At 41.9% G+C, this 17,479-nt stretch overlaps 1 protein-coding gene across 3 annotated transcripts in view; it reads right to left on the minus strand.

Annotated features, from left to right (window-relative positions):
- Positions 1–2,005: 2,005 nt before the first annotated feature.
- SPG21 (SPG21 abhydrolase domain containing, maspardin) overlaps positions 2,006–17,479 on the minus strand; it is a 28,338-nt gene continuing 12,864 nt past the window's right edge. For 2 of the 3 annotated variants that reach the window (XM_045397328.2, XM_073996045.1), the window contains 6 exons: positions 14,602–14,682; positions 12,736–12,881; positions 8,732–8,840; positions 7,860–7,967; positions 4,243–4,383; positions 2,006–2,720 (listed from right to left, as the gene is read on the minus strand). In XM_045397328.2, the coding sequence (XP_045253263.1) occupies positions 2,604–2,720; positions 4,243–4,383; positions 7,860–7,967; positions 8,732–8,840; positions 12,736–12,881; positions 14,602–14,682 (702 nt within the window). In that variant the 3' untranslated portion in view covers positions 2,006–2,603. Of the gene's footprint in view, positions 2,721–4,242; positions 4,384–7,478; positions 7,672–7,859; positions 7,968–8,731; positions 8,841–12,735; positions 12,882–14,601; positions 14,683–17,479 lie in introns of those variants that run through there. The other variant, XM_073996046.1, reaches the window with a different exon arrangement.

The following is a 17,479-nucleotide window of genomic DNA, read 5'->3' on the forward strand; positions in this document are numbered from 1 at the left end:
GATAATAGGGCTAGACTACCAGCTTTAGCCTGGTAGTCTGTCGAAGGCTGGGATGCCTGTCAAAGGCTGGCCTGATAGGCCTGAGTACGCATTCAAGACCAGTACTCAAAATTGATCAGGGCTGGCAATGACAACTTGCAGTCATCAGGGTGCAGAGCTGGGGAGTAGTTAAAGCTGTCAGACGGCTCTAGTAGCCTCAGATGCTACTAGTTAAAATGTCAAGCTTCGCCCTTATGGTTTACCAAGTGTTTCCATAACTCACGACTGTTGTCAAGCCACAGATAGAGAAGACACTGTGGCCCCTTTGTGGAAAGATCACTGGTTTTAGGGATGGTCAGACTCAAGTTGGCATCCCAGCTCCACCCCTTACTGCTTGACCCTGAGCAAGTCTCTTGACCTCTCCCAGTCTCCAGGTCCTCACCTGTAAAGTCAGGATAATCAGGGCTGTACTGGGGATGAAGTCTAAGAAGGTATGGCCAACCCAATATTCCGAAACCTGGCACATAAAGGGAAAGAAGCGCTGATGCTTATTTTTCTGTCTAAATTGTACCTCAGCGAAACCAAGCAGTTGATGAGGGCAAGTTTTTGGTTTTTTTAAATTGGTAATTTCCAGTTAATAAATGCAGAAGGAAAGATAAAAATTAGTATTATTACTGTTCTGCAACCCCTAATGGAATGATGCATCTGTGCAATGGTCAGCAGTGGCAGGTAAGCCAGCAGACTTTCTCAGGACTGGATCAGGCTGATGATGCCGGAACACACCCAGCAATCATAACAACTTAGACACAACCAGATGTGATGTGCCTCTTGAGATGAGGCAAGAGAAACACACAGCCCCACCTATGCAGTGTTCTTGCCAAAAAGATCGAGCTTGACCTGATCAAGCCTCTTGATGTAACTACCAGTTTACAGGAAATACCAGGGACAGAGAAACAAGTGGAAGGACACCATGAGGCTGCAGTTGGAAAATCTGGACTGTGGGGCAACTACAGGGCAAATGAACCTGCTTCTTCACTGAATATATGGCAAGAAAAAAATAGAGGGAGGAGGAGCTTCCAGTTCAAAAGGAATCTAAGAGACACTTCAATCAAATACAAAGTGTGGACTATATATGAAACCCGATTAGAACAAGTCACCTAAAAAAAAAATTATGGAATAATTGTGAGTGAGAACATTCACTGGATTATTAGACAATATAGTGAAGGAATTATTGGTAAATAATTGAAGGAATTATCGGTAAATTTTTAAGTGTGATAATGGTATTAAGGCTGTATTTTAAAGGTACACATAGAAATACTTACAGATGAAATGATACAGCACCAGAAATGGCTTTAAAATAATTTAGCGATAGCAGCATGTGTGGAAGAAATGCGGGTAGGTTAAAAGATGAACAAGGCTGGGCACGGCGGTTCACGCCTGTAATTCCAGCACTTTGGGAGGCTGAGGCGGGCGGATCACCTGAGGTCGGGAGTTTGAGACCAGCCTGACCAACATGGAGAAACCCTGACTCTACTAAAAATACAAAATTAGCCAGGGTGGTGGTGCATGCCTGTAATCCCAGCTACTCGGGAGGCTGAGGCAGGAGAATCGCTTGAACTCAGGAGGTGGAGGTTGTGGTGAGTTGAGATCACGCCATTGCACTCCAGCCTAGGCAACAAGAGCGAAACTCCGTCTCAAAAAAAAAAAAAAAAAGACATAAGCAAGACTGAGAGTTGATAATTTTTGAAGCTGGGTGATGGGGACATCATTTATTATGCCATTTCCTCTACTTTATGTGGGTTTAAACATTTCCACTCAGGGGAAAGAATGAAGATAAGAAAGGTACCTGGCACACAGTAGATCAATAAACGATAGCTTAGGGTTATTTTATGATGTGCAAACTGTACTTCTGGGAGATTAAGTAACTTACCCAAAGTCACACAGAATTGACAACCATGACCTACTTCTCAGAAAGTCCTAAGCCTGTGTAGCCCAGTTGGGCAGCAACAATAATCACAAAAGCGACTCAGTGAAACTGAATTTTTATTCCAAATGACTGTAATAGCTAGAAAGGCAGTAGCTAACACTCAAAACAATTTGCTTAAGTGTAAATTAAAAGCAGTTGATTTGCAGGAGAGCAAACAGTGGGGTAGTGGCCATGGCACTCTGATCATGGTTATATCCAAGAAAGCATAAAATAACCAATGTCCCAATATGCAATCTGGATGTGCAGCATTTACAGCAAACAACATAAAAAGAAAGAAAGAAGAATGGAAAAGAAAAGAAGGAAAAAACACCACAAAGTTCCAAACCTCAGAAGTTAACATTCATTTAAGAACACAGTGGTGAAGACTTTTGGTAGCAAAATTCGCATGGTTCTTAAAATGGGAATCTTCGAAAGTACTTCTTCAAATTCAAAAGCTAAGAAAACCAAGAGGGAACACTTGCTCAGGCTTAGTGGAGCTGCTGCCTGTCACGAAGATGACCATCAGTCCTACTTCCCAGACACAGTGAGAACCGGTGAGCTTGACGAACCTGAAGGAAAAGGCCGACTGGCGGGCGCTGATGCCACTGACTATACGAGAACACACCGGGTCAACTCATCATTGACAGCGAGACACACACTACTGCTCCTCCTGGTTGATGCCAAGGCTGCCTTTCTGTACCTCAAGCTCCTCGGCACTGACCATTGATGGGTCAATGGCTGCGTATTTGGTTCCATGGAATTGTAGCAAATGTATCTGTTGAAATGCAGAATCATGATTTTATTTTATTTTATTTTTTGAGCTGGAGAGTCACTCTTGTCGCCCAGGCTGGAGTGCAGTGGTACTATCTTGCTCACTCCAACCTCTGCCTCCCGGGTTCACCCAATTCTCCTGCCTCAGCCTCCTGAGTAGTTGGGATTACAGGTGCCTGCCACCACGCCCAGCTAATTTTTGTATTTTTAGTAGAGACAGGGTTTCACCATGTTGGCCAGGCTGGTTTCAAACTCCTGACCTCAGTTGATCCATCTGTCTCGGCCTCCCAAAGAGATGGGATTACAGGTGTGAGCCACCGCACCCTGCCAGAATCATTATTTTAAATAGCTGCATTACAGAGTAAAATGTATACTGCCCTCTATAAAAAGTTTGGTAGGAAAACATCACCATAGTAGACAAATGTCTTATACTTCTAAAATTTACAGACTAATACATACTAAATAGAGAAAAGTCAAAGAATTTTTTGAAACTACATTTGGGATCTTTGTTCCTCACTCCCTGAGCAGTCTCCCTGAGTCCCTGCAGAGTCTCCTGAGACATCTTAGACTGTGCATGCTGATGAGACGTTTACCCTTCCCTTCCGCTGAGTTAGGTCCTTCCAATCTTCTGCTACTGTGACTAGTGCTGCTATGATGAATATCTCCGGGCATCAAGTTTTCCTGTTTAGGATCCTGTCTTTAGGACCCTGTCTTCTATAAGGGGATGACAGGATCAAGGAATATGACTGGTTTTTTAAGGCTCTTGATTCTTCTTGCCAAATTGCCAGGGCACTCACCCTTCACTGCTATTCTATTATCCATTTAGTTAGAGTATGAAGGGATGGTGTTTGTTAGTGCTTTCTTTTTTTTTTTTTTTGAGATGGAGTCTTGCTCTGTCGCCCGGGCTGGAATGCAATGGTGTCATCTCGGCTCACTATAACCTCTGCCTCCAGGGTTCAAGAGATTCTTCTGCCTCAGCCTCCTGAGTAGCTGGGACTACAGGTGCACGCTACCATGTCCAGTTAATTTTTTTGTATTTTTAGTAGAGACAGGGTTTCACTATATTAGCCAGTCTGGTCTTGAACTCCTGACCTTGTGATCTGCCCACCTCAGCCTCCCAAAGTGCTGAGATTACAGGCATGGGCCACTGCGCTTGGCAGGGTTTTCTTTTAGTGCATTAAAATTAGATCAAGAAGTCACTTCACAAGACTCAGATTGACCCCATTTAGGTCGGATGTCTTGCTCTGACGGAATTCACTATGTCCAGAGGGCAAGGTCACATCATACCAATGGTAACCTCGGTGTGTGAATGCAGGCCTGCTGTCCTTAGAAAAGGGATCTCTAATACACCTGTTCACATTATCCTACAAATTATAAATGTAAACCACTTTTATCAAGTCAATGCCTCATTCCTACAAGGAATTCTGTAGTTCCCTGATTCCCTTACTAGTCCATTAAAAAAAAAGGCTTTATGTTGCAAACGTATGTTGGGCTCAGAGTGCTCTGGGTTTCAAGCTAGGCCTTACCTGTACATAAAGATTCACCTCTGCACTTCTGCACAGGTATGGGAAATTGCCTCCTGTTTTCAGGTGAGCTCTTCGGGCATTAGGATACAGCTTGTACATTTCTTCTTTAGCTTCAGTTGAAAGTGCACTCTGATCAAACACCTTTAAAAAAACATAAAGCTTCAGCACCATAGGAAAGGTAAAACACACACACACATACACAAAGCTGTAATCGATTGGTGTTTTAATATGTTCTTTTCACACTATGGAAATGCTACCCTAAGTATTCCTTTCATATGAAGAGACAATTCTGAACCCCTAGCAGCCTGAACTACCTCCACTGCTGATCCCTGGTGACTTCTAAGTCCAACCTAGGACAATAGCTACAGATTTCGCTGCAGAGCATCTCCTGCATTCTTTTGGTGGGGGGAAGTTCTTTTTTTTTTTTTTTTTTTGAGATGGAGTCTTGCTCTGTCGCCCAGGCTGGAGTGCAGTGGTACCATCTTGACTCACTGCAACCTCCACCTCCTGGGTTCAAGCGATTTTCCTGCCTCAGCCTCCTGAGTAGCTGGGATTACAGGCATGTGCCACCATACCTGGCTAATTTTTGTATTTTTAGTAGAGACGGGGTTTCACCATGTTGTCCAGGCTGGTCTTGAACTCCTGACCGCAGGTGATCTGCCCACCTCAGCCTCCCAAAATGCTGGGATTACAAATGTGAGTCACCGGGCTCGGCTGGGGTGGGGGGAAATTCTACCATGAACTTCCTTTTTCCTCAAATATAGCTAAGTAGATTAACAGAATAATAGAGAACAATCATTGCAAATGCCAATAAATTTCAAAAAGATCATGAGGCCCCCAAAGAACTTTTTACTTTTATTATTAACTTAAAGCAACAACCTAAGTCATTTAGGCTCAGTGAAAAAAATTCCAAAAAAATGTAAAGAGTATAAGCTACTCTTTCTTGGGGAAGCCAGTTTGCAGCATATGACTCTAGACATTTTTCAATACCCATATACATTTATGTTTTTACATGCAACAAAATTTTTCAAAAAGTAAAAGAAGCAAAAAGTATTGTACACTAAATATACCATACTAAATCTGTATGTTTAAGTGCATCTCCAACTAAAACTTATAGGCCGTTTTCAGTGACCATGAACCCAGGGGGTGAGCACAGCTTTGAAAGAAGAGCAAGCAGAGCAAACGTCCTGTGAGGACCATTGAAAAGCTTGTTCTATGTTACGGTAAATGTTAGAATGCAGCGATTATGGCAGAGGATAAGAAGTTGTTTACACGCTAATAAGAGATAATTTCCTGACAAAAACCGATGATTAAAAATACCATATTTGGCTGGGTGCAGTGGCTCATGCCTGTAATCCCAGCACTTTGGGAGGCTGAGGTGGGCAGATCATGAGGTCAGGAGATTGAGACTATCCTGGCTAACATGGTGAAACCCCGTCTCTACTAAAAATACAAAAAATTAGCTGGACGTGGTGGCGGGCGCCTGTAGTCCCAGCTACTTGGGAGGCTGAAGCAGGAGAATGGCATGAACCCGGGAGGCAGAGCTTGCAGTGAGCTGAGATCGCGCCATTGCACTCCAGCCTGGGCAACTGAGCGAGACTTCATCTCAAAAACAAAAAAACAAAAACCATTATTATTTGAATTTAGGAACAAATCCATTTATAAGGCAAAATAATCATATATTTTTTTTTCAGTAAGTTGAAACCATAGTGAGATACCAATTCACATCCATTAGGATGAGTACCAACCAAAAAACCAGAAATAAATGTCCAGGATATAGAGAAACTGGCACCTTTGTGCATTGTTGGTGGGAACATTAAATGGTACAGCCACTGTGGAAGACAGTATGGCGGTTCTTCAAAAAGTGCCATTCTACTTCAAACAATATGTCCAAAAGAATTAAAAGTAGGATACATCTACTATGTACCTACAAAAATAAAAAACAAAAAATTATTTTTTAAAAATAATTTTAAAATAAATAAAAAAGAATTAAAAGCAGGAACTCAAATATACATACATTTTTTGACAGGGTTTCACTCTGTTACCCAGGCTGGAGCACAGTGGCATGATCATGGCTCACTCCAGGCTCAGGTGATCCTCCCACCTCAGCTCCCAAGTAGCTGGGATCACAGGGATGTGGCACCATGTCCGGCTAATTTTTTTTATTAGTAGTAGAGACAGGGTCTCCTATATTGCCCAGACTGGTCTCGAATTCCTGGGCTCAAGCAATCATCCTGAGTCAGCCTCCCACAGTGCTGGGATTACAGGTGTGAGCCACTGTGCCCTGCCCAAACATACACTTTTATACCAATGTTCATAGAAGCATTATTCACAATTGCCAAAAGCTGAACACAGCCCAAGTATCCACTGACGGATGAATGGATAAACAAAATGTGGTATAAACCAACATTGGTTTTATTGGTGGATATTATTCAGCTTTAAAAAGAAATGACAGGCTGGGCGTGGTGGCTCATGCCTGTAATAGCACTTTGGGAGGCCCAGGCAGGCAGATAGTTTGAGTCTCAGAGTTTGAGTCCAGCATGGGCAACATGGTGAAACCCCATCTCTACAAAAAATTAGCCAGATGTAGTGGGTGTGCACCTGTGGTCCAGGCTGCTCAGGAGGCTGAGGAGGGAGGATGGTTTGGGCCTGGGAGGCAGAGGTTGCAGTGAGCTGAGATTGTGCCACTGCACTCCAGCCTGAGGAACAGAGTGAGACGGTTTCAAAAAAAAAAGAAATAAATGACATTCTGACACATGTATAACATTTCAAGATAAGTCTTGTGAAACATTATGCTAAGTGAAATAGCCGCACAAAAGGATAAATGTTGTAGGATTCCACTTATATGAGGTTCCTAGAATAGACAAATTTTTACAGACAGAAAATAGACTGTTGCTTATCAGAGGCCAGGGTAAAAAAGGGCACAGGAGTTATTGTTTAATGGGTATGGAATTTCTTCTTGGAATGATGAAAATGTGAAAATGGTGATGGTTGCAGAACTGTGAATATACTTAATGCCACTCAACTATGCACTTAAAAATGGTTAAAATCGCATATTTGTAATATTTATTTTACCACAATGAAAAAATAAGCAAGCTTTTGTGGTAATTAGACTATGGAATTCTTGATTCTCCACTCTTGTGAAGCACCTTCTCTTTGCTGCCCATATATGTAATGGCTAAGGCGCAGTATCTATTAATGAGAACAGCAAAAATACATCAAATGGGTAGACTCCCTTGTTTAAATTTATTTTGATTCATTTTTATTTTTATCTTATCTAATAAATAGAAGACAGGGTCTCGCTATGTTGCCCAGGCTGGTCCTGAACTCTTGGACTCAAGCAATCCTCCTGCCTCAGCCTCCCAAAGCGCTGGGATTACAGGCATAAGCCTCCGTGTTCAGTCTATTTTGATTTCAATGGTGTTATTCCTGCCAGAAAGAAATCCAAGATAAGCAATAAACAGATTATTTTGGAATTGAGAAAGCTGGAGGGTAAAAACAAAAGCCAAGGCAGCATTTAAAGAGGTACATTGAAAGTTATCAAATAGTTTTTTAGGAGATCTTGACAGACACATTTTAAAAAGCAAAGCAGCTATTTTACTTAAAAGGAAGCTTACATCCATAATGGTTACAGGGATGTCCCGAATTTTATGAGGTTCCACATAGGAATTTTGACAATTCAAGGTAAGTCTTGAAGCCAGTTCACTCTGACCCAAACTTTCTAGCTGCAGGAAGAAACACAGGTAAAGTTTTTGAAATAATTTTATTTTTCACATTTACATTAAATCCACAGACAACATTTGTGCTTATAAAGGTGGTATCATCTGTGGTGGGGACAGAAAAGTCACCAGTGAGGAACCACAACATAGGTGAGAGACCATGAACTGGGCTTCTCAGGAGGTGGTGGCATTTTTCTATTCTGGAAACCTGGATACAAACCAATGAAACCTGGCCTTCTATAGCTCTCAGCCTACACTGCCTACTCCAGCCAGGTGCCCATGGGCAGCAAGCCAATTCCTACTGCTCAAAGGTGACAGATACATGCTTTTTTTTTTTTTTTTGTATGTTTTTTAAAGATAAACCTTTAAGGGATCTTAGAGCTAGAAGAGACTTGAGAAATCATCTAGCCCAGGAGTTCCTAAATGCAAGCCAACAGACCTGGTTCATCAGATGTACCTGGTGAGTAAAGGAAAAGACTGAAGTAAAAATAGATTCACAGATCCCATGCCCAGGGATGCCAGATGGATGGTCTGCTGTGAGGCCTTACAATCTATATTTTTGAAAGCTTCCCTAAGTGATTTTGACAAACAGCTGGTGGGAAGCACTAATGTAGACAAGCCCTTACCAGCAATAATATCTGCTCAGATGTATTAATCTGCTTAGCAAATACCTCTAACACATACTTGTGAGACAGATCTGTCTTCTGGAACCAAGTAGATGTAAAAATTCCCAATACAATGTGTCCCCACCCCAATGTCATGATCCTTACCCTGTCTACCATGAAATCAATGGCATCAGCCATCATAGGGTCCACCGGGCCAGATGAAAAATTTCCAAGAACTATTTTTTTGAGCATAAATGCGGGCATCAGCCAAAAGCTGTAAAACACAAAGACTTTATAATTTAAACTTCCGAGACTACACATGGCAAATATTCATTGAACATTAAAGCTTTGTATTAGCTTAGGATCTAGAAATAAAAAGTCCTAATCCCCTCCTCCAAAGAGCTCAGCATTTGGTTTTTATACACACTTTCCCAAGTTTCCAAACAGTTATGGGTTCATGTAATTAAACTTTTATTTGAGGATTTAGGATAATTATAAGTGATATTTCAAAATACATTTACTGAGATAGACATCCTGATGAGTCCAAGATTTTTTTTTTCCTAACTGGCCCTATTTCCAAGGATTAAACTATTTCCTTTGGAAAACTGAGCATTAAGAGAAATAGTCTTTCCTTCTGGTTGATATTATCTTTTTACTGATTGATATTTCAAAATAGATTTCAAAAATCCCAATTTGAAAGTTATTGCAACTCCCCAAATTTGCTACTATTAGATTCAACTTGGCTAATTCAAGACAAATTGATATTTATGGATTTATTTTTTCAATTTATTATTATTATTTTTGGAGACAGAGTCTCAGTTGCCCATGCTGGAAGTGCAGTGGTGTGATCTCAGCTGGCTGCAACCTCTGCCTCCCGGGCTCAAGCAATTCTCATGCCCCAGCCTCTCGAGTAGCTGGGACTACAGGTGCATGCCATCACACCCGGCTAACTTTTGTATTTTTAGTAAAGATGAGCTTTTGCAATGTTAGCCAGGCTAGTGGCAAACTCCTGGCCTCAAGTGATCCACCCACCTCAGCCTCCCACAGTGCTGGGAACACAGGCGTGAGCCACTCCTGGCCTCTTTTTATTTTTTCATTGAAACAAAAAAATATTTTTAGAGACAGGGTCTCACTCTGTTGCCCAGGCTGAAGTGCAGTATTGTGATCATAGCTCACTGTAGCCTCAAACTCCTGCTAAGTGATCTTTCCACTTTGGCCTCCCAAGTAGCTGGGACTACAGGCTCGCACTACCAGGCCTGGCTAATTTTTAAAAAATTCACTGAGCCGGGGCCAGGTGTGGCTCACGCCTGTAATCTTAGCACTTTGGGAGGCCATCCTTGCTAACACGGTGAAACCCTCTCTCCACTAAAAATACCAAAAATTTTTAGTAGAGGCTGAGGCAGGAGAATGGCGTGAGCCTGGGAGACGGAGCTTGCAGTGAGCAGAGATCGTGCCACTGCACTCCAGCCTGGGTGACAGAGCCAGACTCCCTCTCCAAAAAAAAAAAAAAAAAAAAAAAAAATTTACTGAGCCAGGTGCAGTGGCTCATGCCTGTAATCCAGCACTTTGGGAGGCCAAGGTGGGTGGATCACGAGGTCAGGAGTTCAAAACCAGCCTGGCCAAGATGGTGAAACCCTGTCTCTTACTAAAACTACAAAAATTAGCCAGGGGCTAATTTAGCCAGGCGCCTGTAATCCCAGCTACTCGGGAGGCTGAGGCAGGAGAATCACTTGAACCTGGGGGGTGGAGGTTGCAGTCAGATCGTGCCACTGCACTCCACCCTGGGCAACAGCGTGAGACTCTCATCTCAAAAAAATTTTTTTTTCTGTAGAGGCAGGGTCTTGCTATGTTGCCCAGGCTGGTCTAGAACTCCTGGACTCAAGCAATGCTCTTACCTCTGCCTCCCAAAGTGCTGGGATTATAGGTGTGGGCCACTGTGACTGGTCAGATCTTTATGGATTTCTATATATGATCTTTAGTTTATATTTATTCCATTAATTTCAACTGTTAAGAGCCATCTTGGAGGGTAAACACTAATTTCTCTAAACCTATGATGAAAATTACTTAGATGAGGTGCAAACTACCTTCTGATGCTTATTATCATTGGGACAGCCTTGCTGGAAGTTGAGCTTCCCTCAAAAGGAACACTGAGTCACCTTCCAGTTAACTCTCTAAGTTCTCTCCCAGCCCCATCACTTTCTTATCTTTTGAAGGTGATGAGGTCTAAGTACGCTCTGTAAGGGGTAGACCCTGTTGGCTTTGCTCACTCCTGTATCCTCAGCGTGTGGCACACAGTAAGCACTCAGATACTTGACAAAAAGCAGCTCGTGTGCCAGAGCACAAACTGAATGGGGGCTGTCTTGGCAGTCTAACAATTAGAACAGCAATAAAAATCACCAAAAATAATGAGCATTATTTAGTGCATTATCTGGACAGGAAGGATTTGTAAAGTAGCTAATGTATACAAGAAATTGTTGCATGAACACTGAGTAACTACTAAGGTAACATCAGAAAAACTAAAAAATATCAGAGTGCAATCTTAAGTAGATGTGAAAACAATACTTCCCTATACATTATTTGAAAACACTGATCATACAGATGTGTTTAGTCATTGGGCTTTTTTTTGAAATAGGGTCTTGCTCTGTCACCCAGCCTGGAGTACAGAGGCATGATTGTGGTTCACTGCAGCCTCGAACTCTTGGGCTCAAGCGATCCTCCTGCCTCAGCCTCCTGATTAGCTAGGACTGCAGCTGTGTACCATGGTATCTGGCTAATTTATTATTATTATTATTTGTAGAGATAGAAGTATTATTATTATTTGTAGATTTCTTTCATTGCTAGCAAGGCGAGGCTCCAGCCTTTAAAAAAAAGTCCTGTGGCCAGCTGTATGGCATCATAGATACCCATCAATTACTTAAAATGATAAAAATCAATGAAAGAATGGCTCCTAGGAAACAAGTACCCCCCTGGCTGCTCCTGAAGCATTTCCACCATTTCTTTTTTTGGTTTTTTTTTTTTTTTTTTTGAGATGGAGTTTTGCTCCTGTTGCCTAGGTTGGAGTGCAATGGCGTGATCTCGGCTCGCCGCAACCTCTGCCGCCCGGGTTCAAGTGATTCTCCTGCCTCAGCCTCCCGAGTAGCTAGGATTACAGGCATGCACCACCATGCCCAGCTAATTTTGTATTTTTAGTAGAGACGGGGTTTCTCCATGTTGGTCAGGCTGGTCTCAAACTCCCAATCTCAGGTGATCCAGACATCTCAGCCTCCCAAAGTGCTGGGATTACAGGTGTGAGCCACTGCACCCAGCCTCATTTCCACCATTTCTATCTTTTGGAAGAACAGACTAATATCAAGGGTCATGATGTGCAGAACATCTGTTGACAGACCAAATGCTCTAGTCTTTCCATTTGGAGAACATATCTCAAGGAAAAAAATCGGTAAGGGAAAAAACCCAGTAATTTTTACAAAGATTTACTGTAGAATGTGACGAAGAATTGGGAAAAGTCAAATGCCTAATAAAACTATGTCAGTCAATACACGGAACTGTTTACACAAAATAATAAGTGGGATAAACAGAACATGGTATTAGTTATATAGAAGTACTGAATAGAAACAGCAAAAGTGTATTAATGAATATTAAACAAAATTTAAAAATTTAGGGTAATAAAGCTGAATTTAGAGTTCATTCAATTCTTTCCTTTTGTAAAGGTAATTGTTTCTAATTTTAAAAGTCAAGAAACAGCCGGGCACAGTGACTCATGCCTGTAATCCCAGAACTTTGGGAGGCCAAGGTGGGCAGATCGCTTGAGCCCTGGAGTTAGAGACCAGCATGGGGCAACATGGCAAAATCCCATCTCTACAAAATAATACAGAAATTAACCAGGTGTGGTGCCACGCATGCCTGCCTGTAGTTCCGGCTATTTGTGAGGCTGAGGTAGGAGGATCGCTTAAGCCTGGGAAATAAAGGCTGCAGTGAGCTGTGGTTGTACCATTGCACTTCAGGCTAGGTGACAGAGCAAGATTCTGTATCAAAAAAAAAAAAAAAAAAAAAAGCCAAGGAAGTTGCAGAATATAGAAGTAGATGTAAGCCTTCCCTTCCTAATATACCAAACACTCAAAAGCCAACATTTTCAAAATTTCACTGAACAGAAATAATAATTTTGTTCTTACCTGTTTGCAGTCCAAGTTTGGTTGAAGATAGAGGTGTCACTGAAGGAATTGCAGAGGATTAGGGAATGGACTCTAGGAGATTTGTGAGTATATTCAGCAAATTTCTGGGCCAAAAAGCCTCCCAAAGAAGCGCCAAAAAGATGAACCTAATTATAAACAAATATGAGGCAGATCCTAAAATACTGATCAATCTTGAACATGAGTATTAAAAAGTTGCTTCAATTAACACTAACCACAGAATATGTTATCATTAGCCAATACACTAAAATATTTACAGCAGCTAGAAATTTAGAAAATATTGTATTTAAATGCAATTTACACAGTCCATCAAGAGAATACAACTCTGCATCCAAGTTATATAATTTAAAAAAATATCATTCACAGATTGCATTAGAAAACAAAACCAGACCAGGCGCAGTGGCTCATGCCTATAATCCCAGCACTATGGGAGGCTGAGGCAGGCGGATCACGAGGTCAGGAATTCAAGACCAGCCTGGCCAGCATGGTGAAACCCCGCCTCTACTAAAAATACAAAAAACTAGCCAGGCAAGGTGGTGCGTGCCTGTAGTCCCAGCTACTCAGGAGGCTGAGGTAGAGAATCACTTGAACCCGGAAGGCAGAGGTTGCAGTGAGTCGACATCGCACCACTGCACCCCAGCCTGGGCGACAGAGTGAGACTCTGTCTAAAAAAACAAAAAAAGAAAGGAAAAAAGAAAACAAAACCAAGCCAGGGAAATATGGCAAAGGCCTGTATACTAAAAATACAAAAATTAGCCAGGCATGGTGGTATGTGCCTATAGTCCTACCTACTTGGGAGGCTGAGGTGGGAGGATTGCTTGAGCCCAAGAGGTTGAGGCTGCAGTGAGCCATGATTGCATCACTGCACTCCAGCCTGGGTGACAGAGTGAAACACTGTCTCAATAAAAAGAAAAAAAAAAAGAAAAAACCCAAAACCATTTAGTGGTTTATGTCTAAGAAAACTGTGATTCAGTAATTCCACCCCTAAACATATACCTAAGAGAACTGAAAACATATGTCGACACAAAAACTCATACATGAATGTTCATGGCAGCATTATTCATGACATCCAAAAGGTAAAAACAACCCAAATGTGCATCAGCTGATGAATGGTTAAACAAGATATGGCATATTTATAAAAATATGATTTAGTTGTAAAGAGAAACGAAGTATTGATTCTGGCTTCAACATGAATGAACCTTAAACTCATAATGCTAAGTAAAAAAAGCCAGTCAAAAAGACCACATATATGATATGATTCCACTTATGTAAAATATCTAGAATAGGCAAATCCATAGAGATAAAAAAGTAAATTAGGTTGCAGGGCTAGTAAGGGGGAAGATGAGACTAATGAATATGAGGCTTTTGGCATTAAAAAAATTATAAAACATTGACTGCAGTGATGGTTGCACATACCTGGGAGTATACTGAAAAACATGGAACTGTATACTTAAAAGGGTAAATTACATGGCATATGAATTATGTTGCAATAAAGCTATTATTAAAAAATAAAAGAGGGCCAGGAGCAGTGGCTCACGCCTGTAATCCCAGCACTTCGGGAGGCTGGGGTGGGCGGATCACTTGCGGTCAGCAGTTTGAGAGCAGTCTGGCCAACATGGTGAAACCCCATCTTTACAAAAGACACAAAAATTAGTCAGGCATGGTGGCACATGCCTGTAATCCCAGCTACTTTGGAGGTCGAGGCAGGAGAATCACTTGAACCCGGGAGGCGGAGGTTGCAGTGAGCCGAGATCGTGCCACTGCACTCCAGCCTGGGTGACAGAGTGAGACTTCATCTCAAAAAATAAAAAAAAATTGTATGTATGTAATTAGTTTCAGGGTACTCACTTTATCCAATTGTAAATGGTCTAAAAGTTTTCTGAATCCATCACAGAACTCAAGATGGTCCCAATAAACTGGATACTGCAACTGAAATAGTAACAATAATTTTATTTTAAAAATCATAAAAGTAAAAATGCAACTCATGTATTTGAAAAACTTAGGACTCAAACAGTGGCATTTCTCGTTTGCTCAAGCGCTGCTCCTTATTCAAAATATGTAAAAATAAGCTCTCACTTTTTACGAAACTTCATAATTCACATTTTATCTAACAGACCAAATTAAAAGAGTATAAAAAGTAAGCACATTCTAATGATATTATGTGAGTAACAATTTCAATTCCCATCAATTTCCTTTCTAAACAGCTGAAAAAGTCTGGGGTTTAAGGATGAATATACCAGAACCCATCCCAGTAAAGAAATATGGTTTTCTCTTAAATCTAATTTCATTCAGAATTATAGCTCAGGAGAGATGGAAACAAAATTTGTTCTAAGGAGAGCTCCCTCTCTTTTTGGTAGCATTTCTTTAAGGGGGTATTCAGTAAAGTTGTTCCTCTTCTTTTAAATGACTTAGTTACTCTATTTCATTTATTGTACTTTGGGGTGTTTGTTTCTTGAGACAGTCTCCTCTGTTGCCCAGGCTGGAGGGCAGTGGCGCGATCTCGACTCATTCCACCTCTGCCTCCCGGGTTTGAGTGATTCTCCTACCTCAGCCTCCTGAGTAGCTGAGATTACAGATGTCCACCACCATACCCAGCTGATTTTTGTATTTTTAGTACAGACACAGTTTTGCCATGTTGGCCAAGCTAGTCTCAAACTCCTGACCTCAAGTGATCCACCTGCCTTGGCCTCCCAAAGTGTTAGAATTACAGGCACGAGCCACTACACCCAGCTTGTTTTTGAGATAGGGTCTCTCTCTCTCACCCAGGCTGGAGTGCATTGGCACAATTGTAAGCTCACTGCAGCCACAACCTCCTGGGCGCAAGCGATGCTCCCACCTCAGCCCCCCAGTAGCTGGAATCACAGGCATGCACCACCATGCCTGGCTAATTTTTATATATATATTTTTTGTAGAAATGGGGTTTTGCCATGTTGCCCAGGCTGGTCTTGAACTCCTGGGCTCAAGCGATTTGCCTGCCTCAAGCGATTTGACTGCCTCAGCTTCCCAAAGTGCTGGGATTACGGGTGTGAGCCAACAGAAGTACCATGCCAGGCTATTGTACTTCTGTTTGTGAAAAAGAAGTATGGTACTTGACTATATGTAGCCTGTCTATTAATGCTGGCAATGATGAGGAAAAAGAAGTACAAGTCACAAACTCATTTCTAAGGGACTCAGGTTTGTCCCCTAAGAATTCCTTTTTTTGTTGTTTGAGATGGAGTCTCACTCTGTCACCCATGCTGGAGTGCAGTGGTACGATCTCAGCTCACTGCAACCTCTGCCTCCTGGGTTCAAGCGATTCTCCTGCCTCAGTCTCTCAAGTAGCTGGGACTACAGGCGTGTGCCACCATGCCCAACTAATTTTCTTTCTTTTTTGCATTTTTAGTAGAGACGGGGGGTTTCACTGTGTTAGCCAGGATGGTCTCGATCTCCTGACCTCGTGATCCACCCACCTCGGCCTCCCGAAGTGTTGGGATTACAGGCGTAAGCCACCGTGCCTGGTCAAGAATTCCTTTTTTATGTACATATAAAACCCACTGGCTGGGCGCAGTGGCTCATGCTTGTAATCCCACCGCTTTGGGAGGCTGAGGCAGGGGAATCACTTGAGGTCAGGAGTTTGAGACCAGCCTGGGGAACATGGTGAAACCCCATCTCTACCAAAAAAATACAAAAATTATCCAGGCATGGTGGCAGGCAGCTGTAATCCCAGCTACTGGGGAAGCTGAGGCATGAGAATTGCTTGAGCCTGGGAGGTGGAGGTTGCATGAGCTGAGATCATACTACTGCACTCTAGCTGGAGCGACAGAGCGAGTCTCCATCACCAAAAAACAAAAACAAAAACAAAAACAAATCCCAAAAAACCTCGTCTAACAGGCTTATTGTTTAAGCACTTAGGTTCATTTTGTTACTGATGAATCACTGGAATGGATACTGCCAAATGAATTATGGGATCATTTTAGATTTGATGTATGACTTTTATTATTAAAATTCTATTTGTGGGTAAAACTTCCACCATGCCAAGAAAGAATGGGGAACCGATTCTCCCTAGCAGAAAGTTTGAGAATTTGAGTCAGATGATAGCCTAAAAGAAAGGGGATGATATTTTCATGGAGTCTTTAATTTATAAATATCTGTGCCCACACAGGTGACAAAATTATACACAACTTAATACATACAAACAAATGTGTTCAAGCAGAACTGGAGAAACCTGAATGAGATTGGTAGATTGTAGTAATATCAATATCCTGGTTGTGATATTGTACTACAGTTTTGCAAAGGTTTGGCGGAAACTGAGGAAATGTGTAAAAAGGATATTTCTCTGAACTATTTTTTACACTGCATGTGAATCTACAATTACAACAAAAAAAAATTTAAAAAGGTCTGTGCATTATAACTGCTAGATACTAACAAATATCAAATAAATTCCACAACCTCATGGAGCTGAACATTCTGATCAAGACGCTGTTGACCTTTTCTTGATTAACTATCCTCCTAACGAAACAGGGAAAGCCCACATCGAGAACCTTGAGGGCAAAGAAGAAACATCCAGCCAGAAGCCAAGGCTCTCATGATCTGCCACTGTGGAGCGAGAAACGCTGTTGGACAGCACTCCCAAGTGGGACGGGCACCTGCAGGCTGCTTGGCTCCCCCTCCCTGGCTGATCAACAGGGGCCACCAAAAATGGTAGTGTCATGTCTCAGGCTGCAGAGGGCTTGGATGAGGGCAGTTC

This window comes from Macaca fascicularis, chromosome 7, assembly GCF_037993035.2.
Source record: "Macaca fascicularis isolate 582-1 chromosome 7, T2T-MFA8v1.1".
Classification (NCBI taxonomy): domain Eukaryota; kingdom Metazoa; phylum Chordata; class Mammalia; order Primates; family Cercopithecidae; genus Macaca; species Macaca fascicularis.